General features: G+C 43.7%; 1 protein-coding gene and 1 pseudogene across 2 annotated transcripts in view; both read left to right on the plus strand.

Moving 5' to 3' along the window:
* Positions 1-153: 153 nt before the first annotated feature.
* Positions 154-17,895, plus strand: LOC139539337 (protein adenylyltransferase SelO-1, mitochondrial-like; annotated as a pseudogene).
* A 738-nt stretch (positions 17,896-18,633) lies between these two features.
* Positions 18,634-25,621, plus strand: part of mapk12a (mitogen-activated protein kinase 12a) — a 31,591-nt gene continuing 24,603 nt past the window's right edge. The window contains exon 1 of one of the 2 annotated variants that reach the window (XM_071343799.1): positions 18,634-18,938. In XM_071343799.1, the coding sequence (XP_071199900.1) occupies positions 18,820-18,938 (119 nt within the window). In that variant the 5' untranslated portion in view covers positions 18,634-18,819. The remainder of the gene's footprint in view (positions 18,939-25,621) is intronic. The other variant, XM_071343798.1, reaches the window with a different exon arrangement.

Below are 25,621 nucleotides of genomic sequence, written 5' to 3' on the forward strand. Positions count from 1 at the left end.
GATTGGCTGACAGCCGTGGTATATCAGACCATATACCATGGGTATTACAAAGCAGTTTTATAATAGCAGTAAGGCACCTTGGGGGTTTGTGGTATGTGGCCGCCGCGTTGCGCTTAAGAACAGCCCTTAGCCGTGGTGTATTGGCCATGTACCACACATCCTCGGGCCTTATTGCTTAAGTGTGTATATATATATATATATATATATGGACGCACAAACATATACAGTTGAAGTCGGAAGTTTACATACACGTTAGCCAAATGCATTTAAACTCAGTTTTTCACAATTCCTGTAAAAATGCCCTGTCTTAGGTCAGTTAGGATCACCACTTTATTTTAAGAATGTGAAATGTCAGAATAATAGTTGAGAGAATAATTTATTTCAGCTTTTATTTCTTTCATCACATTCCCAGTGGGTCAGAAGTTTACATACACTCAATTAGTATTTGGTAGCATTGCCTTTAAATTGTTTAACTTGGGTCAAATGTTTCGGGTCGATTTTGGCCCATTCCTCCTGACAGAGCAGGTGTAACTGAGTCAGGTTTGTAGGCCTCCTTGCTCGCACACGCTTTTTCAGTTTTGCCCACAAATCTTCTATAGGATTGAGGTCAAGGCTTTGTGATGACCACTCCAATACCTTGACTTTGTTGTCCTTAAGCCATTTTGCCACAACTTTGGAAGTATGCTTGGCGTCATTGTCCATTTGGAAGACCCATTTGCAACCAAGCTTTAACTTCCTGACTGATGTCTTGAGATGTTGCTTCAATATACCCACATAATGTTCCATCCTCATGATGCCATCTATTTTGTGAAGTGCACCAGTCCCTCCTGCAGCAAAGCACCCCCACAACATGATGGTGTCACCCCCGTGCTTCACGGTTGGGATGGTGTTCTTCTGCTTGCAAGCCTCCCCCTTTTTCCTCCAAACAGAACGATGGTCATTATGGCCAAACGGTTCTATTTTTGTTTCATCAGACCAGAGGACATTTCTCCAAAAAGTACAATCTTTGTCCCCATGTGCAGTTGCAAACCGTAGTCTGGCTTTTTCTATGGCGGTTTTGGAGCAGTGGCTTCTTCCTGGCTGAGTGACCTTTCAGGGTATGTCAATATAGGACTTGTTTTACTGTGGATATAGATACTTTTGTACCTGTTTCCTCCAGCATCTTCACAAGGTCCTTTGCTGTTCTGGGATTGATTTGCACTTTTTGCACCAAAGTACATTCATCTCTAGGAGACAGAACGCGTCTCCTTCCTGAGCGGTATGACAGCTGCGTGGTCCCATGGTGTTTATACTTGCGTACTATTGTTTGTACAGATGAACGTGGTACCTTCAGGCGTTTGGAAATTGCTCCCAAGGATGAACCAGACTTGTGGAGGTCTACACATTTCTTTTCTGGGGCCTTGGCTGATTTCTTTTGATTTTCCCATGATGTCAAGCAAAGAGGCACTGAGTTTGAAGGTAGGTCTTGAAATACATCCACAAGTACACCGCCAATTGACTGAAATGTTGTCAGTTAGCCTATCAGAAGCTTCTAAAGCCATGGCATAATTTTTTTGAATTTTCCAAGCTGTTTAAAGGCACAGTCAACTTAGTGTATGTAAACTTCTGACCCACTGGATTTGTGATACTGTGAAGTAATCTGGCTAGAAACAATTGTTGGAAAAATTACTTGACTTTGTTATGCACAAAGTAATGTCTTTACCGACTTGCCAAACCCATAGTTTGTTAACAAGACATTTGTGGAGTTGTTAAACGAGTTTTAATGACTCCAACCTAAGTGTATGTAAACTTCTGGCTTCAACTGTACATGCATACAGTACATTCAGAAAGTATTCAGACCCCTTGATTTCCCCCCCCACATTTTTTTTTACGTTACAGCCTTATTCTAAAGTGGATTAAATTGTGTTTTCCTCAATCTACACACAATACCCCATAATGACAAAGCAAAAACAGTTTTTTTGAAGTTTTTGCAATATCACATTTATGTAATTATTCAGCCCCTTTACTCAGTACTTTGTTGAAGCACACCTTTGGCAGCGATTACAGCCTCGAGTCTTCTTGAGTATGACACTACAAGCTTGGCACACCTGTATTTGGGGAGTTTCTCCCATCCTTCTCTGCAGATCCTCTCAAGCTCTGTCATGTTGGATGGGGAGCGTTGCTGCTCTGCTATTTTCAGGTCTCCAGAGCTGTTTGATTGGCGCTGAAAAAAATCCCCACCGCATGATGCTGCCACCCCCCTGTTTCACTGTAGGAATGGTGCCAGGTTTCTTCCAGATGTGACACTTTGCATTCAGGCCAAAGACTTCAATCTTGGTTTAATCAGACCAGAGAATCATGTTTCTCATGGTCTGAGATACTTTAGGTGCCTTTTGGAAAACTCCAAGCGGGCTGTCATGTTCATTTTACTAAGGAGTAACTTCTGTCTGGCCACTCTACCATAAAGGCCTGATTGGTGGAGTGCTGCAGAGATGGTTGTCCTTCTGGAAGGTTATCCCATCTCCACAGAGGAACTCTGTCAGAGTGACCATCGGGTTCTTGGTCACCTCCCTGACCAAGGCCCTTCTGCCCCGATTGCTCAGTTTGACCCGGCAGCCAGCTCTAGGAAGAGTCTTGGTGGTTCCAAACTTCTTCCATTTTAAGAATGATGGCCAGTGTGTTCTTGGGGTCCTTCAATGCTGCATGAATGTTTTGGTACCCTTCCCCAGATCTGTGCCTCGACACAATCCTGTCTCATAGCTCTATGGACAATTCCTTTTAACCTCATGGCTTGGTTTTTGTTCTGACATGCATTGTCAACTGTGGGACCTTATAAACAGGTGTGTGCCTTTCCAAATCATGTCCAATCAATTGAATTTAACACAGGTGCACTCCAATCAAGTTGTAGAAACAGCTCAAGGATGCTTCATGGAAACAGAATGCACCTGAGCTGAATTTCGAGTCTCATAGAAAAAGGTCTGAATACTAAATAATGTACTTCAGTTTTACATTTTTAATACATTTGCAAAAATGTCTAAGCCTGTTTTTGCTTTGTCATTATGGGGTATTGTGTGTAGATTGAGGATTTAAAAAAAAATGTAATCCATTTTAGAATAAGGCTGTAATGTAACAAAATGTGGAAAAAGTCAAAGGGTCTGAACTCTTTCCGAATGTGCTGTAATGGACCCCAATAGTTGAAGAATAGAGCTACCGTCCCACTAATGACTTTTCATTCTCATACAGTCTCTTTAATCCTGGATCCAGGACCTACATGGGACCATCTAGGCTTTAACAATGACCATGTTTAAATATAGTACTTTATTACATTTTTGGGTACAGATTCCCACCTATGGCTAGTAAGGAATTTAACAAATTAACTCAAAGTCAAAAAGTACAAATATGACCAAATAACATATGTAACTGACTACACTGTAGTTTACCACCACAGTGGGGGTTTTGGGGAAAGTTCTCTCCCCAGCCAAGAGACAGAAGGTTTTAGTAAGAAATTGTAGTTGTGCTATCCCAACATGGACACCTAAGTTCCTCCATCGCTCATGAGGAAAGTCAACCCAGGGACTAGGCTATGTCTGGTGTTATAGTGACTACCTCTCCTGGTCACACAATATACTGTTCCTCAAGGCAAACTGATCTGTGCTGGTTGGTGTTACACACAACCAACCATACTGATTGATAGACGGTACAACCTAATGCTTCGACGTGTGTTATAAATACCTGTACTGTATAAGGCAATGCCCAACTCAAATTTGTACTGGTATTTTGAATTGCATATTTGTTTTTCAAAGAATGCTACATTCTGGAAGATCAGTTGTGTGTTTTGTATTGGTTGGAGTTGGAAGGGTAAAACACCATGACCACCACACTTATAACATACTTAATTTAACAGAGGGCTAATGTGGGATGATTTTTTTTTTTTTTTAAGATAAATATGCAGAGGAGGGCGGAGTAAAATTGCCTCAAAGCAAGCAATGTATTTTAAATGGGGGCATTTTGTATATTTGACTGTACTTGCAATGAGGCACCATCAACATGTATGTTTTAAAACATAAACTGCCACTTTCTGCGTGATGGTGGTAGATACTGGACATGATCAGAAAATATGCACTTTGTACTACAAGCCATCAATGAACTCTCTCTTTGTATGGGAACATCTGACATTTCAGACTACATGCTTCTACGACATGCATGATTTTAGTACAGCCGATTGCCAGATTGTTCCCTAATCCCTAGGAATGAATGGGGAATGTTGGGGATTATGTTCGATGGGAGCTGGGAAGGGTTGGTTGGGGTTAACGCCTTATTCTGCTATCGCCTTATTCTGCCTTGGACCTGTAGATTGCCTGCCTCTGCTGCAGCTGTGGCTTGTTCATCTCTCACTGTCCTCCATTGTTTTGTGTCTCCCTATCTCAGTCTGTTCATGCTGTATGTCTGGATCTGCTGGATAGGACCAGGTTGGGTGACACCCTCAGACAAATAGTTGTGGATTCTGTTTCCCCCAAAATGAAATGTTTATCTGATAGATGTACTTTTGGAAGATAATGCCATGTTGCATTTACATATCTGTCATTGCCCCTTCAAATTTATTTTGAATTTGTAATTGAAATATATTGGGAAATTAGCCTACCGCTGTAGCTCAATCGATCATATCAGCGGGTGTATTTAGGACTTCAGTTTGAGTTTACTCTGAGCCAATAAGGAAACCACTGTCAGAAAATAGTTGGGTCATTTACCACGATAACTTGATATCTATGTTTCCCGACATACTGTAGTTTCTGATGTGTATGGTGGAATAGGGGCACGCAGCGGTCCTATATCATCCGCACCATTCTGTCAGTATTGGTGTAGTTTGTTTTGTGTTTGTATGTTGACAAGAGAAAACGGTGTGTATGAATGACAATCTGTATTCCCATCCTCACTCTATCATTGTAAACAAGCCAAATATTGAAGCCTACATTCTATATTGAACTATACAACTTTTAAATAAAAATGTATATAAATAAAAAAAAGTATTCAATCTATTTTTTTATTACGTCTCTTTGCTGCCATCCTTGGGTGCCATGATCAATGTAGTTCCGTCTTCGTTTCCGGTAGGACCAATAATAGAGTAGCACAATATTTTAGACAAATGTCCGTAGTGCAGTGTTGCGACAACTGACTCGGACAGCGAGAACTACGTCTCTGGTGACTTTAAACAAACAGATATATGGCCTTTAGTTTGATGGCTGCTTTAAAACTTCGTCTGGCACAGTATAATTTTCTTCGCTCTGGTATTGTCGTCGTTGTTAAATACTTATCCACTGTCAGGATGGACGGCATGGGTCTGGCGGTCAGTCGTTCATCGCTCGAGCGCCTCGAGTTTGACAATGTCGCACTCAAGAAACTTCCGTTGGATACATCAGAAGAGCCTGGTCCGCGAAGGGTGGAAGGAGCCTGTTTCTCCTGAGTAAAGCCGAAGCCAGTGGTCAAGCATAGGTTCGTGGCTGTCTCTAATGACGTTTTAGCTCTGCTTGGGCTGAACGCCGAGAAGGTTCTGACCGGCCCGCTTGATCCAGAGTAACTGAGCGGCTCCAAAGTAATGCCAGGGTCCGAGCCTGCCGCGCACTGCTACTGCGGTCACCAGTTCGGCTCGTTCGCCGGACAGCTGAGGGACAGGGCAGCCTGCTATCTGGGTGAAGTAAAATCTCCAGCTGACTAGAGGCCAGTGCTGCTCCGGGAGAACCCCAGTGTCCGGTGGGAGATTCAAGTCAAGGGAGCTGGTCTGACTCCCTACTCCTGGTCGGGCAGTTTACACAGTATTGCATGACTAGACAGATGTTTTTTGTTGTTGACTATTTACCTAAGGAAATCTGTTTTCTCAGTTTTTGGCGAGCATTGTGTCTTTTGGCCTATATATTGTTTTTTTTCATATGCAGTGCACATTCTGGAAGCACAGTCTATGGAATTATGAATAATTCTCTCATTCCCAGACAAGCTGACGGCAAGGCTCAGGGCTCCAGCATCAGACAGTTTCTGTGCAGTGAGGCGGTGTTCGCTCTGGGGGTGCACACTACCAGGGCAGGGTCACTGGTGACATCTGACAGCAAGGTGGTACGAGACGTGTACTACAGCAGGTACCCCACCAAGGGCCCCAGCTACGGCCACGATGAGAGCAGAGGTCAGATGATGGATTCTGTCATATAGAGCTTCTACCGAGAGATCCAGCAGAACCACACAGACAGAGTGGAGAGGAATGTGTCATTCTTCAGAGGTAATCATGGACACTAGATTCAGTGAAGCATCAATCATTTATACGGAGTACAATAATGCTCTGATATGATTTTTGAAGGAATATGGCTATCCTTTTTGACAGTGAAACTACTTTGTGTCAAAGCAGACTGTAGGCCTACATTGGAGCTCTCTCTATCCTTTACCTTTTTGTTGTGGAGCCAATGCACACTGCTATCTATCCTCTTATCCTGTTCATGCTGTGACAGGAAGTCTTAATACAGTGAGAGTGTGACTTCCTTAGCGCACACACACTGCTATTAATTCATTATCTTCTTTAATGCTAAATGGTATTAACAAAGTAGTAACATGTAAGATGCTATTGTTTAGCGATTAACTATGCATTGTTATGCACATTCACATCCCTCATGAAGATTATCAAAAACCCAGCATACGATCCCCAAATATTTTTGCCTAACCCAGCGCCTACGCATGATATGACTGAAACTAGTAGACCCAAATCAACTCTTCTCGTCCAGTCTGACCCTTCTCTGTGTGCGTCCATGTTTTGGTGGTAGGTGATGCTGCGTACTGGTGGCCCAGTGGCAGTGTGTGGGCTTCTGCCATGGAGTCCCCCGATTACCTGCCCCTCTACAACACCTTCTACCTGGGCAACATGAGAAAGAAGCTGGGCCTGCTGAGGAAGGAAGAGCCAGAGGATGAGATGTTGATCACTGAGCTCCTGCAGACCATGCACAACACAGGTAGGGAGAGAGACTCACTACATACTCAAATCAAATTTGTCACATACAGGTGTTTAGCAGATGTTATTGCGGGTGTAGCAAAATGCTTGTGTTTCTGGCTCCAATAGTGCAGTAATATCTAACAAGTAATATCTAACAATTTCATAACAAAACACACAAATCTAAAGGAATATAATTAATATATAAATATAGGATAGAATACAGTATATACAGTGGCAAGAAAAAGTATGTGAACCCTTTGGAATTACCTGGGTTTCTGCACAAATTGGTTATAAAATCTGATCTTCTAAGTCACAACAATAGACAAACACAGTCTGCTTCAACTAATAACAAACAATTATATGTTTTTATTGAACACACCGTGTAAACATTCACAGTGCAGGGTGGGAAAAGTATGTGAACCCTTGGATTTAATAACTGGTTGACTCTCCTCAATAACCTCAATGTCTTCTGTAGTTGTGGATCAGACCTGCACAACGGTCGGGAGGAATTTTGGACCATTCCTCTTTACAAACTGTTTCAGTTCAGCAATATTCTTTGGATGTCTGGTGTGAACCACTCTCGAGGTCATGCCACAGCATCTCAAGCGGGTTCAAATCAAGTTAATTTATATAGCCCTTCTTACATCAGCTGATATCTCAAAGTGCTGTACATAAACCTAGCCTAAAACCCCAAACAGCAAGCAATGCAGGTGTAGAAGCACGGTGGCTAGGAAAAACGCCCTAGAAAGGCCAAAACCTAGGAAGAAACCTAGAGGAACCAGGCTATGAGGGGTGGCCAGTCCTCTTCTGGCTGTGCCGGGTGAAGATTATAACAGAACATGGCCAAGATGTTCAAATGTTCATAAATGACCAGCATGGTCAAATAATAATAATCACAGTAGTTGTCAAGGGTGCAACAGGTCAGCACCTCAGGAGTAAATGTCAGTTGGCTTTTCATAGCCGATCATTGAGAGTATCTCTACCGCTCCTGCTGTCTCTAGAGAGTTGAAAACAACAGGTCTGGGACAGGTAGCACGTCCGGTGAACAGGTCAGGGTTCCATAGCCGCAGGCAGAACAGTTGAAACTCGAGCAGCAGCACGGCCAGGTGGACTGGGGACAGCAAGGAGTCATCATGCCAGGTAGTCCTGAGGCATGGTCCTAGTGCTCAGGTCCTCCGAGAGAGAGAAAGAAAGAGAGAATTAGAGGGAGCATACTTAAATTCACACAGGACACCGGATAAGACAGGAGAAATACTCCAGATATAACAGACTGACCTTAGCCCCCCGACACAAACTACTGCAGCATAAATACTGGAGGCTGAGACAGGAGGGGTTAGGAGACACTGTGGCCCCATCCGATGATACCCCAGACAGGCCCAAACAGATAGGATATAACCCCACCCACTTTGCCAAAGCACAGCCCCCACACCACTAGAGGGATATCTTCAACCACCAACTTACCATCCTGAGAGAAGGCCGAGTATAGCCCACAAAGATCTCCGCCACGGCATAACCCAAGGGGGGCGCTAACCCAGACAAAAAGACCACGTCGGTGACTCAACCCACTCAAGTGACGCACCTCTCCTAGGGACGGCATGGAAGAGCACCAGTAAGCCAGTGACTCAGCCCCTGTAATAGGGTTAGAGGCAGAGAATCCCAGTGGAGAGAGGGGAACCGGCCAGGCAGAGACAGCAAGGGCGGTTCGTTGCTCCAGTGCCTTTCTGTTCACCTTCACACTCCTGGGCCAGACTACACTCAATCATAGGACCTACTGAAGAGATGAGTCTTCAGTAAAGACTTAAAGGTTGAGACCGAGTCTGCGTCTCTCACATGGGTAGGCAGACCATTCCATAAAAATTGAGCTCTATAGGAGAAAGCCCTGCCTCCAGCTGTTTGCTTAGAAATTCTTGGGACAATTAGGAGGCCTGCGTCTTGTGACGTAGCGTACGTGTAGGTATGTACGGCAGGACCAAATCGGAAAGATAGGTAGGAGCAAGCCCATGTAATGCTTTGTAGGTCAGCAGTAAAACCTTGAAATCAACACTTGCCTTAACAGGATGCCAGTGTAGGGAGGCTAGCACTGGAGTAATATGATCACATTTTTTGGTTCTAGTCAGGATTCTAGCAGCCGTATTTAGCACTAACTGAAGTTTGTGCTTTAGCCGGAAAGTAGAGCATTGCAGTAGTCTGACAAAAGCATGGATACATTTTTCTGCATCATTTTTGGACAGAACATTTCTGATTTTTGCAATATTACGTAGATGGAAAAAGGCTGTCCTTGAAACAGTCTTGATATGTTCGTCAAAGAGAGATCAGGGTCCAGAGTAACGCCGAGGTCCTTCACAGTTTTATTTGAGACGACTGTACAACCATCATGATTAATTGTCAGATTCAACAGAATATCTATTTGTTTCTTGGGACCTAGAACAAGCATCTCTGTTTTGTCCGAGTTTAAAAGTAGAAAGTTTGCAGCCATCCACTTCCTTATGTCTGAAACACAGGCTTCCAGCAAGGGCAATTTTGGGGCTTCACCATGTTTCATAGACATGTACAGCTGTGTGTCATCCGCATAGCAGTGAAAGTTAACATTATGTTTTCGATTGACCTCCCCAAGAGGTAAAATATATAGTGAAAACAATAGTGGTCCTAAAACAGAACCTTGAGGAACACCGAAATTTACAGTTGATTTGTCAGAGGACAAACCATCCACAGAGACAAACTGATATCTTTCCGACAGATAAGATCTAAACCAGGCCAGAACTTGTCCATGTAGACCAATTTGGGTTTCCAATCTCTCCAAAAGAATGTGGTGATCGATGGTATCAAAAGCAGCACTAAGGTCTAGGAGCACGAGGACAGATGCAGAGTCTCGGTCTGACGCCATTAAAAGGTAATTTACCACCTTCACAAGTGCAGTCTCAGTGCTATGATGGGGTCTAAAACCAGACTGAAGCATTTTGTATACATTGTTTGTCTTCAGGAAAGCAGTGAGTTGCTGCGCAACAGCTTTTTCTGTTGAGGTCAGGTTGAGGTCAGGTTGAGGTCAGGACTCTGACTGGGCGACTCCAGAAGGAGTATTTTCCTCTGTTGAAGCCATTCTGTTGTTGATTTACTACTGTGTTTTGGGTCGTTGTCCTGTTGCATCACCCAACTTCTGTTGAGCTTCAATTGACGGACAGATAGCCTTACATTCTCCTGCAAAATGTCTTGATAAACACGGAAATTCATTTTTCCATTGATGATAGCAAGTTGTCCAGGCACTGAGGCAGCAAAGCAGCCCAAACCATGATGCTCCCTCCACCGTACTTTACAGTTGGGATGAGGTTTTGATGTTGGTGTGCTGTGCCTTTTTTTCTCCACACAGTGTTGTGTGTGCCTTCCAAACAACTCAACTTTAATCTTTCCACGGAATATTTTGACAGTAGCGCTGTGGAAGATCCAGGTGCTCTTTTGCGAACTTCAGACGTGCAGCAATGTTTTTTTGGACAGCAGTGGCTTCTTCCGTGGTGTCCTCCCATGAACAACATTCTTGTTTAGTGTTTTGCATATCGTAGACTTGTCAACAGAGCCGTTAGCATGTTCCAGAGATTTCTGTAAGTCTTCAGCTGACACTCGAGGATTATTCTTAACCTCATTGAGCATTCTGCACTGTGCTCTTGCAGTCATCTTTGCATGACGGACACTGCTAGGGAGAGTAGCAACAGTGCTGAAATTTCTCAATTTATAGACAATTTGTCTTACTGTGGACTGATGCACATCAAGGCTTTTAGAGATACTTTTGTAACCCTTTCCAGCTTTATGCAAGTCAACAATTCTTAATCTTAGGTCTTCTGAGAGATCTTTTGTTTGAGGCATAGTTCACATCAGGCAATGCTTCATGTGAATAGCAAACTCGCATTGAGTTTTTTTATATTGCAGGGCAGCTCTAACCAACATCTCCAATCTCGTCTCATTGATTGGACTCAAGGTTAGCTGACCCCTGACTCCAATTAGCTTTTGGAGAAGTCATTAGCCTAGGGGTTCACATACGTTTCCCAACCTACACTGGGAATGTTTAAATTATGTATTCAAAATAGACAAGAAAAATACAATTTGTGTGTTATTAGTTTAAGCACACTGTCTGTCTATTGTTATGACTTAGAGGAAGATCAGATCGCATTTTTTGAGCAATTTATGTAGAAATCCAGGTAATGGGCAGCAGGCAGCCTAGTGGTTAGAGCATTGGGCCAGTAACCGAAAGTTTACTAGCTCGAACCGCCGAGCTGACAAGGTAAAAATCTGTCGTTCTGGCCCTGAACAAGGCAGTTAACCCACTGTTCCTAGGCCGTCATTGTAAATAAGAATTTGTTCTTAACTTACTTGCCTAGTTAAATAAAGGTAAAATACATTTTAAAAATCCAATGTTTTTCTTGCAACTGTACGTATGAGATGAGTAATGCAAAATATGTGAACATTATTAAAGTGACTAGTGTTCCATTATTAAAAGTGGCCAGTGATTAACTTCTTATGGCTGCAATCCCGTTAACGGGATGATATGACAACAGCCAGTGAAAGTGCAGGGCGCCAAATTCAAACAGAAATCTCATAATTAAAGTTCCTCAAACATACATGTATCTTATACCATTTTAAAGGTGATCTTGTTGTTAATCCCACCAAAGTGTCCGATTTCAAATAGGCTTTACAGCGAAAGCACCACAAACGATAATGTTAGGTCACCGCAAAATCACAGACAAACACAGCTATTTTTCCAGCCAAAGACAGTAGTCACAAAAAGCTGAAATAGAGATAAAATGAATCACTAACCTTTGATGGTCTTCATCAGATGACACTCATAGGACTTCATGTTACACAATACATATATGTTTTGTTCGATAAAGTTCATATTTATATCCAAAAACCTCAGTTTACATTGGCGCCATGTTCAGAAATGCCTCCAAAATATCCGGAGAAATTGCAGAGAGCCACGTCAAATAACATAAATACTCATCATAAACTTTGATGAAAGATACAGGTTTTACATATAATTAAAGATACACTTGTTCTTAATGCAACCGCTGTGTCAGATTTCAAAAAGCTTTATGGCAAAAGCACAATATTCAATAATCTGAGAACAGCGTTCAGCCACAAAAGGAAGCCATACAGTTACCCGCCAAATTGTGCAGTCAACAAAACTCATAAATAGTATTATAAATCTTCACTTAGCTTTGCTGATCTTCGTCGGAATGCACTCCCAGGACTCCCACTTCCACAAGAAATGTTTGTTTTGTTCGGTAATGTCCATCATTCGTCCAAATAGCTATTTTTGTTAGCGTGTTTGGTAAACAAATCCAAAGTCAGGAAGCGCGTTCACTAAAAGCAGACGAAATGTCAAAAAGTTCCGTAACAGTCAGTAGAAACATGTCAAACGATGTATTGAATCAATCTTTAGAATGTTTAACATAAATCTTGAATAACGTTCCAACCGGAGAATACCATTGACTTCAGATAGAAGCTGTTTTTCAGTCTCTTGGTCCCAGCTTTGATGCACCTGTACTGACCTTGCCTTCTGGATGATAGCAAGGTGAACAGGCAGGGGCTCAGGTGGTTGTCCTTGATTATATTTTTGGCCTTCCTGTGACATTGTGTCCTGGAGGGCAGGTAGTTTGCCCCCGGTGATGCGTTGGGCAGACCGCACCACACTCTGGAGAGCCCTGAGGTTGCGGGTGGTGCAGTTGCCGTACCAGGTGATGATCCAGCCCGACAGATGCTCTCAATTGTGCATATGTAAAGGTTTGAAGGTCTTAGAGGCCAAGCCAAATTTCTTCAGCCTCCTGAGGTTGAAGAGGTGCTGTTGCGCTGCCTTCACCACACTGTCTGTGTGGGTGGACCATTTCAGTTTGTCAGTGATGTGTACGCCGAGGAACTTGAAGCATTCCACCTTCTCCACTGCGGTCCTGTCGATGTGGATAGGGACGTGCTCCGTTTGCTGTTTCCTGAAGTCCACGATCAGCTCCTTTGTTTTGTAGATGTTGGGTGAGAGGTTATTTTTCCTCGTACCACACTCCCAGGGTTCTCACCTCCTCCCTATAGGCTGTCACGTCATTGTTGGTAATCAGGCCTACTATTGTTGTGTCATCTGTAAACTTGATGATTGAGTTGGAGGCATGCATGGCCATGCAGTCATGTGAGAACAGGGAGTACAGGAGGGGGCTGAGCACGCACCCTTGTGGGTTCCCTGTGTTGAGGATCAGCGAAGTGGAGGTGTTGTTTCCTACCTTCACCACCTGGGGGTGGCCCGTTAGGAAGTCCAGGACCCAGTTGCACAGGGTGGGGTCCAGACCCAGGGACCTCGAGCTTAATGATGAGCTTGGAGGGTACTATGGTGTTAAATACTGAGCTATAGTCAATGAACAGCATTCTTACATAGGTATTCCTCTTGTCCAGATGGGATAGGGCAGTGCGATGGTGATTGTATCGTCTGTGGATCTATTGGGGCGGTAAGCAAATTGAAGTGGGTCTAGGGTGTCAGGTAAGGTGGAGGTGAAATTATCCTTGACTAGTCTCTCAAAGCACTTCATGATGACAGAAGTGAGTGCTACGGGGCAAAAGTCATTTAGTTCAATTACCTTTGCTTTATTGGGTACAATAACAAAGGTGGGTATCTTGAAGCATGTGGGGACAGCAGACTTGGATAGGGAGAGATTGAATATGTCCGTAAACACTCCTGTCAGCTGGTCTGCGCATGCTCTGAGGACGCGGCTAGGGATGCCGTCTGGGCCGGCAGCCTTGTGAGGGTTAACATGCTTAAATGTCTTGCTCACGTCGGCCACGGAGAAGGAGAGCCCACAGTCCTTGGTAGCGGGCTGCATCGGTGGCACTGTTATCCTCAAAGCAGGTGAGAAAGTGTTTTAGCTTGTCCGGAAGCAAAACGTCATTGTACATAACAAAGCTAAGGGAAATGAGGAGGGACAAAGAGAACTGAGGGATGTGCCGCAGTACACTCAACACAGATGCATAAAAAGGAGACTCACAGTAACACCATTCACATGAAATGCATGTAGCCAATAGAAGACAGCTTTGACACTACACTATGACTAAGCATGACTGATTTCATCTCTGATCATTCCCTTCCTTCCCCATTGTAGGTACAGACTTCACTAACACGTTTCGCTGTCTGAGCCAGATTCCCTTCCCCACTTCGGGCGACGAGGAGGCAGAGGAAGGAGTCATCAAAATGGCAACAGACCTCTTCCTGGAGCAGTGCGCCTCTCTGGAGGAGCTCAAGGCTGCCAACAAGCCCAGCATGGACACAGTGAGAATAGATTGACATGAGCAGTGAGAACACAGTTAATGGTTTGTTTGAAGCTGACTTGAAGTTGGAGTAGGGGGACATTCTCATTGTAGACAAACTATTTGGTCAATAATACAGTAGTGGGAATTAGGGGTGTGAAAGTTCAAATGAAATTGGGATCCTTAACGTTAAGAGAACCTGCTCCAGAGCGGTTAAGGATTTTTCATTGAGGATCTCTGTACTTTGCGCCGTTCATCTTTCCCTCGATCCTGACTAATCTCCCAGTCCCTGCCACTGAAAAACATCCCCACAGCATGATGCTGCCCCTACCATGCTTCACCGTAGGGATGGTGCCAGGTTTCCTCCAGACGGGACATTCAGACCAAAGAGTTCAATCTTGGTTTCATCAGGCCAGAGAATCTTGTTTCTCATGGTCTGAGTCCTTGAGGTGCCTTTTGGCAAATTCCAAGCAGGCTGTCATGTGCCTTTTACTGAGGAGTGGCTTTAGTCTGGCTGCTCTACCATAAAGGCCTGATTGGTGGTGCTGCAGAGATGGTTGTCCTTCTGGAAGGGTCTCCCATCTTCACAGAGTAACTCTGGAGCTCTGTCAGTGACTGTCGGGTTCTTGGTCACCTCCCTGACCAAGGCCCTTCTCCCCTGATTGCTCAGTTTGGTCAGGTGGCGTGCACTAGGAAGAGTCTTGGTGGTTCCAAACTTCTTCCATTTAAGAATGATGGAGGCCACTGTGTTCTTGGGAACATTCAATGCTGCATAATTTTTTTTTGGTACCCTTCCCCAGATCTGTGCCTCGACACATCTGTTTCGGAGTTCTAGGGACAATTCCTTTGACCTCATGGCTTGGTTTTTGCTCTGACATGCGCTGTCAACTGTTGGACCTTATATAGACAGGTGTGTGCCTTTCCAAATCATGTCCAATCAATTGAATTTACCACAGGTGGACTCAAGTTGTAGAAACACCTCAAGGATGATCAATGGAAACCGGATGCACCCAAGCTCAATTTTGAGTCTCATAGCAAAGGGTCTGAGTACTTCTGTAAATAGGGTATTTCTGTTTTGTATTTAATAATTTTGCAAAAAATTCCAAAAACCTGTTTCACTTTGTCATTATGGGGGTATTGTGTGTAGATTGATATTTTTTATTTATTTAATCCATTTTAGAATTAGTCTAAAGTAACAAAATGTGGAAAAAGTCAGGGTCTGAATACTTTCCAAATGCATTGTATCTCTTTACTCTCTGCTTCTTACTTCTCTTTTTTCATCTCTTTCTCCTTCCTCTCTGCTTCTCCCTTCTAAAATACATTTTTATTGACTTTTTGCATTAAGAGACACCACTCGCCGTTCAGTGAGTTGACCATGCTACTGCATTTGGCCCAGAGCAACCCGTCCCTGTTCCAGATGGTCTCGGAACGGAGGACGGTGAGCATGAAGCTGGGTTGGCCGAAGGAGCTGCTGGAGGTCGAGGCCAAGCACAGCGAGAACTGGGTCACCTCATACAGGTCAGAAATAAGTAATTTAGTTTTAATTACATACTTACCTCTTTCTCATACTCAGTGTTTGACACTAGGCGACTTACTCACCCCTCCACCACCAGTGTGTATATCCCTAGCACTCACCTGCTCTATAAATATAGCATGAGGAATTAAAGGCATGGAAAAGAGCAGGTTGGTCTAGTGTTTGCAGTAGAGGTGTTTTTAGTCAGAGATATTTTTTGTCTGAGTCATCCAGCTCTGTGTTGTGACTGGTGCAGTAAGCGTCTGGCTGGTGAGGTTGAGGGCCAAAGGGATGTCCAGGCACTACAGGAGGAGAGGGTGAAAGTGATGAACGGCACCAACCCACAATACGTCCTCAGGAACTACATCGCCCAGAATGCAAGAGGCAGCCGAGAACGGAGACTTCTCTGAGGTCAAAGCTCCGATCCATGTTTTCTTCATTATTCTGTAATAGGGACCAAACCTTCAATATCGCTTCCCTCTTGACTTTCATTTGTGTTATTCCAAGTAATGATGTCACCATTACAGAAGCATTCTCACAATGAAAAAAACATGCTCTCTTTCCCTTAACTTGCTTCTCTGGATTTCCATCTCATAGTTTGATCTTTCTCCCATCTCTCTGTGCCATAGGTCCAGCGGCTCTTGAAGGTTCTGGAAAAGCCTTTCTCTACCCAGCCGGGTCTGGAGCAACCGAGTTGGCTGGGCCAAGGGGTGGTGGAGGAGCAGGGAGAGATGGAGTGGCAGAAGCGGCAGCATCCCGAATGCGTGTTCCCTATGACAGCAAGCCCCCAAGTTTTGGCCAATGAAATCTGTGTGACCTGATCTTCCCTTCTGATCACCCTTCCCTGACAGTCTACCCACCCATATGTACAATAGAGACTGCCACTGTCTTTTCTTCCTTTGTTTACCTATACCTCTCTCCTCATACTCTCTCTTTACTTGGGTGGGTAATGGCACGGAAGGTACATTTTAATGAGGTAAGATGCTCCTATGTTAACCACTCAGCCTATAGATATGCAAGGTAAGGATGTGTTAAGAGTTTTGGCACAATTCACAAAGTACAACCCCAGAAATCTGAAATGACACCTTTTTTTGATCCAAGTGATAATTACATTTATGGAAATATCATGTGTTCAGTTGATTTGTAGTCTTTATACAGATGTCTCTGTAGATCTGTGTAGCTTATTGTCTTATTTGGTTATGAATGACAGCCCAGACGTCCAGTCCTACAATGACCCATCTGAGTCCGAGAGACTAGGAGTATCACCTCTATGTACCAAATAATGTGTGTGAAAAGGAATGTACATGATTTACATATCATCTGAATTTTACAGAATGAGTCACATAATGTGACTGACTGAGCCACGAAGGACTTCACACACAAGTATAACATAACATAAATGTCAACATTGTAAATGTCATAGGAACTGTAACACAGTTTGGTGCCTCATTGCACAAATACTACTACACCACATTGCATCGTGTAGGTAATGGTAACATTTTATGTATTGCATACATTTTCCAGGAAGCTTCAAAACTGCAATTGTCAACTATATATATGCCAAGGAAATCTTGAGCAATGGTTTTGTTTGTTAATTTCTTGGAATAAATGTTTTTTTATCAATTGATATGGAAATGATATGTCATGATGCTGAAGAAATGGCTTTTATAGGGTGTTCCTTGGTAACTTCAATTTCTTTGAAACGTTAATATTGTGGCACAAAGTTGAGCTATTTGTAACTTAAATGTAATGGACTGTTCAATATTCTTATTTGGTAAGTTGGAAGGTTTTACATATGGCAATTTTAGTGAAGGAAAACAATATGCACTACTCAAATGGCTTCTCTTGGGCTCCAGGTAAATTCTCTGAGGTACATATGAATCAAACTCATAAATGAACATTTCAACCACTGTGACCACCACCATATATCTTTGTCATTACCCCCTTCAAAACATGCATACCATGAGGAATAGAGGGACCTCTGTCAGGTGACGGATGAGCAATAATTCTGTTCATATTGATCAGCAAAATATTGCTTATAATAGAATAGACTATCCTAAATTATAACCTGTGTTTTTGTTTATTGATTCATGTACATATGAAATGTATTATCTTCTGAGAGCTTCCTCTATATGTGAATTGTAGTTGGTAAACTTATACAAAAATATGTTGGCTGTTGTCTTTTTCTGTTTTTTGTGTGCACACCAAGGCGTAGGCCTAAACATGCACAACAGTATAGCCTTCATTGACATTACATTCCAGCCTGTCTCTTCATGCCTGGTTTCAGTAACCTTTCATCTGAAGGATTAATGTTGCTCATGTTAAACAGTAAATACTAGAGCCCACCTAACCTACCATAAAAAATACTTGAGGCCATTTGATTTGACAGTGTTAAGAATTTTGTTGACATGTTTGTGTGAGGATATTGTGTATCTGTGTCTTCCTCAGGCACTAACTGGCCTACACACAGCATTGCGATTCTCCCAAACCAACCTCAGAGCAGTGGGAGGAATGTCTGTACTCCTGGTGCCTCCTTAATGCACAGGTCCTAGCAAGCCCTGAAAACAGTGAGTACTCTACATCTCAACACGCCCAAGGCAGAAAGCCACATAGGGAGCAGTAGCAACAACAAGCAGGCCTGTAACAATTAATCTTACACACAGTCATACTTGTATTCGATCCTTGTTGTATACCATTGATATTCTTATCTTCCAGGTGATCTAATAATAGGAATTGATTAGGGTGCTTTCTTGACAATATATTCTACGCTGCAGAGTTATTTATCGAAATAGAACTCATACAACACTAATCAGCACTTGTATTGTGCACCCAGCATGGGTCTACATATGCATGTCCTTTTTTAGTTAGTGACTGTCTTGTCACACTACACTTCATGAGACTCGGGAGTGGCTGTGCTGTGGTTGACCCCGGGCGGCATCTTATAGCTGCGCAAGCTGCGCGGTCGACGCGCTGCGCATTCGGTGACGAGAATGAATTCAAGAACGCATAGGTAGGACAATGGGTGTGTAAACGAAACTGGGGAATCACTTCTTGGAACACGTACTAGATTTGTTAAATCGGGTCAAATAAGATGTCGAGCCGGACCAGACCTGGCTACTGTCGCCAGGACGTGAACAAAACCACCTGGGAGGTACCGGAGCGGTACAGGGATCTAAAACAGGTGGGGACAGGGGCGTACGGTACAGTCTGGTAAGTGTCGTGGCAACTGGGGTGGGAAGAGATGTCAGGCTAACGTTACATGCTTTGTTGCACTTTGACATAGCTTGGTGCAGGGCTCTCCAACACTGTTCTTGGAGAGCTACAGTCATGTTTTTCACTTCAACCCTAATTTAGCGCACCTGATTAAATGAATGTTTAGTTTTTCGCAGTAGAACAAAACGAGAGAAAAGCTATAGCTTCTCTCGAGTTTCACACAAAAGAGCGCCACTTCCTTATTTAAGGGACACATTTAATTTATATCATATCAACCCATTTAAAAATTTCACAGCCTTTGGATTACTGACTAGCCTCCCGGGTCTTTGCAATAGACCTACACATGTAATTTATGTCTGTAGAATGACAATCTGTATGATACAACTCAAATAAAGCGTGTATTATTATTACATACTTCAAATGTGTATATAATCAAAAACGAAAGAAACAGATGTGCTTTAAATCATTTGCTTATTGCCGTTGTACTCTAGACGCAATACCTTTGTGTGGCTCACAGCATGAGGTCGTTACATTGTTGTTATCAATGATTAACTCTGTGGGCGTATTCAGAGTTGTGTTGGCTGGCTGAATGGTTTTTGCAATCCGGGATCCTTGGGACGCCCTTAGTTACCCCCCATTGAAGTTTATATTTACAATTGTAAGGGTAAAATGCGCTGCATGGTAATTCCGACCTCCGCATTTACGGTGATATGGCCTCCGCAGAAGTCATGGCATTCACACTTCTTGCGCTTCTCGGAGCAGCACAGAGCTGTTGTCATGGAGGTGAGTTTGTGTTTATACACTCCCGCCCTCGCCTACATCAATCATGTAATTGCGGAGCTATACTATGGCGCGAGATACCTGCCAAATGTTTGAACATACGTATCGTTAGGATCGTAAGAAAAGCTGTGCGTGAAACAAACCTTTTAAATAAAATATTTTGATATTTATTTATTCTCTCAACATCTTGCCAAAGCATGTTTTGTAGGAGGGGTAAATATGAATTTTAAATAATTTGACACAATTTATATGAATCGGGTCATGAACATATGGACTTTGAAATTAACAAGAGAGAGGTTAAACGTAGGCTAAGTCTGACAAACTTATTTCCACACTTTACAATAACTCTGTTGCAGTGGTCTTAGTCTCGTATAGGCTCTTCCCGCCATTGCGACACTGCTGCCCAGTTTATTTATTTTTTAATTTCACCTTTATTTAACCAAGTAGGCCAGTTGAGAAAAGAGGAATAGGCTTTGGGGGTGACCAGTGAAATATACCTGCTGGAGCGTGTGCTACGCGTGGGTGCTGCTATGGTGGCCAGTGAGCTGAGATAAGGCAGGGCTTTACCTAGCAAAGACTTATAGATGACCTGAAGCCAGTAGGTTTGGTGACGAATATGAAGTGAGGGCCAGTATACAGGTCGCAGTGGTGGGTAGTATATGGGGCTTTGGTGACAAAACAGATGGCACTGTGATATACTGCATCCAATTTGCTGAGTAGAGTATTGGAGGCTATTTTATAAGTGACATTGCTGAAGTCAAGGATCAGTAGGATAGTCAGTTTTACGAGGGTATGTTTGGCAGCATGAGTGGAGGAGGCTTTGTTGCGAAATAGGAAGCTGATTCTAGATTTCATTTTGGATTGGAGATGCTTAATGTGAGTCTGGAAGGAGAGTTTATAGTCTAACCAGACACCTAGGTATTTGTAATTGTCCACATATTCTAAGTCAAAACCATCCAGAGTAGGGATGCTTGACGGGCAGGCATGTGCGGGCAGCAATCGGTTGAAGAGCATGCATTTAGTTTTACTTGCATTTAAGAGCAGTTGGAGGCCACGGAAGGAGTGTTGTATGGCATTGAAGCTCGTCTGGAGGTTAGTTAACACAGTGTCCAAAGAAGGGCCAGAAGTATACAGAATGGTGTCGTCTGTGTAGAGGTGGATCAGATAATCACCAGCAGCAAGAGCAACATCATTGATGTATACAGAGAAAAGAGTCAGCCCGAGAATTGAACCCTGTGGCACCCCCATAGAGACTGCTAGATGTCCGGACAACAGGCCCTCCAATTTGACTCACTGAACTCTGTCTGAGAAGTAGTTGGTGAACCAGGCGAGGCAGTCATTTGAGAAATCAAGGCTGTTGAGTGCCGATAAGAATGTGGTGATTGACAGAGTCGAAAGCCTTGGCCAGGTCGATGAAGACGGCTGCACAGTATTGTCTTTTATCGATGGCGGTTATGATATAGTTTAGGACCTTGAGCGTGGCTGAGGTGCACCCATGACCAGCTCGGAAACCAGATTGCATAGCGGAAAAGGTACGGTGGGATTCGAAATGGTCGGTGATTCGTTTGTTAACTTGGCTTTCGAAGACCTTAGAAAGGTAGGGTAGGATAGATATAGGTCTATAACAGTTTGGGTCTAGAGTGTCTCCCCCTTTAAAGAGGGGGATGACCGCGGCAGCTTTCCAGTCTTTGGGGATCTCAGACGATACTAAAGAGAGATTGAACAGGCTAGTAATAGGGGTTGCAACAATTTCGGCAGATAATTTTAGAAAGAGAGGGTCCAGATTGTCTATCCGAGGTGATTTGTAGGGGTCCAGATTTTGCAACTCTTTCAGAACATCAGTTATCTGGATTTGGGTGAAGGAGAAATGGGGGCGGTTTGGGCAAGTTGCTGTGGGCGGTGCAGGGCTGTTGACCAGGGTAGGGGTAGCCAGGTGGAAAGCATGGCCAGCCATAGAAAAATGCTTATTGAAATTCTCAATTATCGTGGACTTATCGGTGGTGACAGTGTTTCCTAGCCTCAGTGCAGTGGGCAGCTGGGAGGAGGTGCTCTAATTCTCCATGGACTTTACAGTGTCCCAGAACTTTTTGGAGTTTGTGCTACAGTATGCACATTTCTGTTTGAAAAAGCTAGCCTTTGCTTTCCTAACTGCCTGTGTATATTGGTTCCTGACTTCCCTGAAAAATTGCATATCGCAGTGGCTATTCGATGCTAATGCAGTATGCCACGTTTTTGTGCTGGTCGAGGGCAGTCAGGTCTGAAGTGAACCAAAGCACTTTTAAAGATTAACCAGGCATCCTCTACTGACGGAATGAGGTCAATATCCTTCCAGGATACCCAGGCCAGGTCATTTAGAAAGGCCTGCTATCTGAAGTGTTTTAGGGAGCATTTGACAGTGATGAGGGGTGGTCGTTTGACCGCAGACCCATTACGGATGTAGTCAATGAGGCAGTGATCGCTGAGATCCTGGTTGAAGACAGCAGAGGTGTATTTAGAGGGCAGGTTGGTCAGGATGATATGTATGCCGGTGCCCGTGATTACAGATTTGGGGTTGTACCTGGTAGGTTCCTTGATAATTTGTGTGAGATTGAGGGCATCTAGCTTAGATTGTAGGACGGCCGGGGTGTTAAGCATGTCCCAGTTTAGGTCACCTAACAGTACGAGCTCTGAAGATAGATGGGGGCCAATCAATTCACATATGGTGTCCAGGGCACAGCTGGGGGCAGAGGGTGGCCTATAACAAGCGGCAACTGTGAGACTTGTTTCTGGGAAGGTGGATCTTTAGAAGTAGAAGCTCTAATTGTTTGGGCACAGACCGGGATAGTATGACAGAACTCTGCAGGCTGTCTCTGCAGTAGATTGCAACTCCGCCCCCTTTGGCAGTTCTATCTTGTCGGAAAATGTTATAGTTAGGGATGGAAATTCCAGGATTTTTGATGGCCTTCCTAAACCAGGATTCAGACAAGGCTAGGACATCCGGGTTGGCAGAGTGTGCTAAAGCAGTGAGTAAAACATACTTAGGGAGGAGGCTTCTAATGTTAACATGCATGAAACCAAGGTTTTTACAGTTACAGAAGTCAACAAATGAGAGCGCCTGGGGAATGGGAGTGGAGCTAGGCGCTGCAGGGCCTGGATTAACCTCTACATCACCAGAGGAACAGAGGAGGAGTAGGATAAGGGTACGGCTAAAGGCTATAAGAGCTGGTGGTCTAGTGCATTGGGAACAGAGAGTAAAAGGAACAGGTTTCTGGGCGCGGAAGAATAGATTCAAGGCATAATGTACAGACAAGGGTATGGTAGGATGTGAATACAGTGGAGGTAAACCTTGGCATTGAGTGACGATGAGAGAGGTTTTGTCTCTGGAGACGTCATTTAGAGCAGGTGAGGTCACCGCATGTGTGGGAGGTGCAACAAAAGGGCTAGCTAAGGCATATTGAGCAGGGATGGAGTCTATACAGTGAAATGAGACAATCTCTAACCAAAACAGCAATGGACAAGACATATTGACATTAGTGAGAGGCATGCGTAGCCGAGTGATCATAGGGACCAGTGGGAGGCGAGCTGGAGACACGGCGATTCAGACAGCTAGCGGGCCGGGGATAGCAGAAGGGCCTTTGGGGGGACGTCGCGATGGAAGTAGTCTGTTGTAGCCCCCTTGGACGGTTACGTTGGCAGACCAGTCGTGTTGGATTGGCAGGGCTCCGTGTAGGCAGTAAAAGGGTCCAGGTCAATTGGCAAAATAGGTATTGTAGCCCAAGAAATTGGCTGATGGTCCTCTTCAGCTAACATTTCGATATGCTCTAGACAGCTAGCGGGCCGCGACAAGCAGGCTAGCGGATGGGTCTTCAGGGGATGTCGCGATGGAGCCTGTTGAAAGCCCTCGGGCGTATTACGTCGGTAGACCAGTCGTGGTGGAATCGGTGGGGCTCCGTGTCGGCAGTAAAAGGGGTCCAAGCCAATTGGCAAAATATGTATTGTAGCCCAAGGAGTGGCTGATGGACCTCTTCAGCTTCCCGGGAGATGGGCCTAGCACGAGGCTAGTTCCAGGCTCACTGGTGCTTGCTTCGGGACAGAGACGTTAGCCAGGGGGTTGCCACACGGATAGCAGCTATCTAGCTGCGATGATCCAGGTGAAAGGGTTCAGAGCTTGCGGTAGAAAACCGGAGATGTGGAGAAAGAGCAGTCCGGTATGCTCTGGGTTGAATCGCGCTGTGCAGACTGGCAGGAGTTGACCGGGCTAAGGTTAGCTGATGACTGCTAGCAGTGGCTAACTGACTATTAGCTAGTAGCTAGTTAGCTGGCTAGCTTCTGTTGGGGGTTCCGGTTCTAAAGTATAGAAAATAGCAGATCCATACCACATTGGGTGAGGCGGGTTGCAGGAGTGTATGTTGAAACTGAGGTTAAAAATAAATAAAAATATATACGAAGGGGGAAAAAATGATATATACACAGGACACGACAAGACGAAGACAAAGACGTCTGAACTTCTGCGCCATCTTGGAAGAATGTTGAAGAACTTGTGATCTCCATGCAGCACCACAGCACCATTCGCCTTCGGAAAAGCACCCCTCAGCCTAAGAAGATGCCCTTCTGGAGGCATGCAGCCATAGAGTCAATTTGCCTACTAGCAAAGTAAAGTGCAGAGCATGCATAATGCGTGCAACTCATCATTCCAAAATATTTGAACATTTAATTCATCCTTCATTCAGTATGTCATCCATTCAGTCATTTGTCTGAGTTGCAATAGGAACTAAATCAAAGAGAATAGAACAGTCTTATCCATTTGTTTGTTGAAATCCATGTGTGTATTCAAAACTATCGAAATTCTCTAAAGTTCTTTAGCCAATCACTTTATTTAGGCATATCCAAATACAAAATAGGCCATCACCTTGGAGGCATTGCCATTCAGGCTATTATTTTGGGTACTGGTGTCTTGCAGAATAATGTTAGAACTCTATTTGTGTTTTATAACTGTTTTTATTACAGGGCTCCCCTTAACAAGAGACCTTAGCTCACAGGCCTCTAATTATAGCCTCCTAATAGATTTTTAACAAAATACTTGAAGAAGCACATGCAGTGGCTGATAGGGACAACAGATCTGGCAATAAGAATAGGCCATATGGATAGTTTTGACCATTTGAGGCCCCTTGGCTATTTCGCTCAGGACAGGTTATAGCCAATACTTAATCAATATTTTGTTTTGTCTCATTTATTGATATGGTTATAGCCTCTGCGTGATGGGGTTGTGCAATGCAAATGGCTATAACAAGCCTACACACAGAGTGGAATTCACAAATACAACAGTATTTAATATAAGTAGGCCTAATATAAGGCCTACAGAACGTGCTCCCAAATACTGGAAAAAGTGTGATTCATTAGGTTGCATGATCACCACAGTAGGCTATAAAAATGTATTATGCAATTATATGGCTATTAAATAAGACACAACAGCATGACATAATAAGCCTAGCCTACAACATTAATATTTTCTATTTTGCCACTCAGGCAGTTATTCTAGACAAGGCTCTTCTGTGTCTTTATCATTCTCAGACAAGTCATTTGCTGAAGGTCCAAGCCTATACTACGCCATCTACTGGTATAACGTTGTTATTTAATGCAGTTCTAAAACAAGCTCAAGACTTTTATTTTGGAAATGAAACCGGAAGCTGCAAAGCATCTCTAACGTCTGGGCGAGAGTTGCTTGATTGACTAGCTAACTTCGACTAGCTACGTTCGGTTCGTCCTTTGCAGATGCTACATAAGTATAAAAAAAAAGATATGTAACCGAGTAAAGGGAGACTTAAAATAAGAATTGAACATGTAAATGTTAATTCATAGTCATAACATAGGGTTTGTAAGTTTACAGATCTAATTTAACGCTTACATTTCATGTTTCACGC

The sequence above is a fragment of the Salvelinus alpinus genome, chromosome 15 (assembly GCF_045679555.1).
Source record: "Salvelinus alpinus chromosome 15, SLU_Salpinus.1, whole genome shotgun sequence".
Classification (NCBI taxonomy): Eukaryota; Metazoa; Chordata; class Actinopteri; order Salmoniformes; family Salmonidae; genus Salvelinus; species Salvelinus alpinus.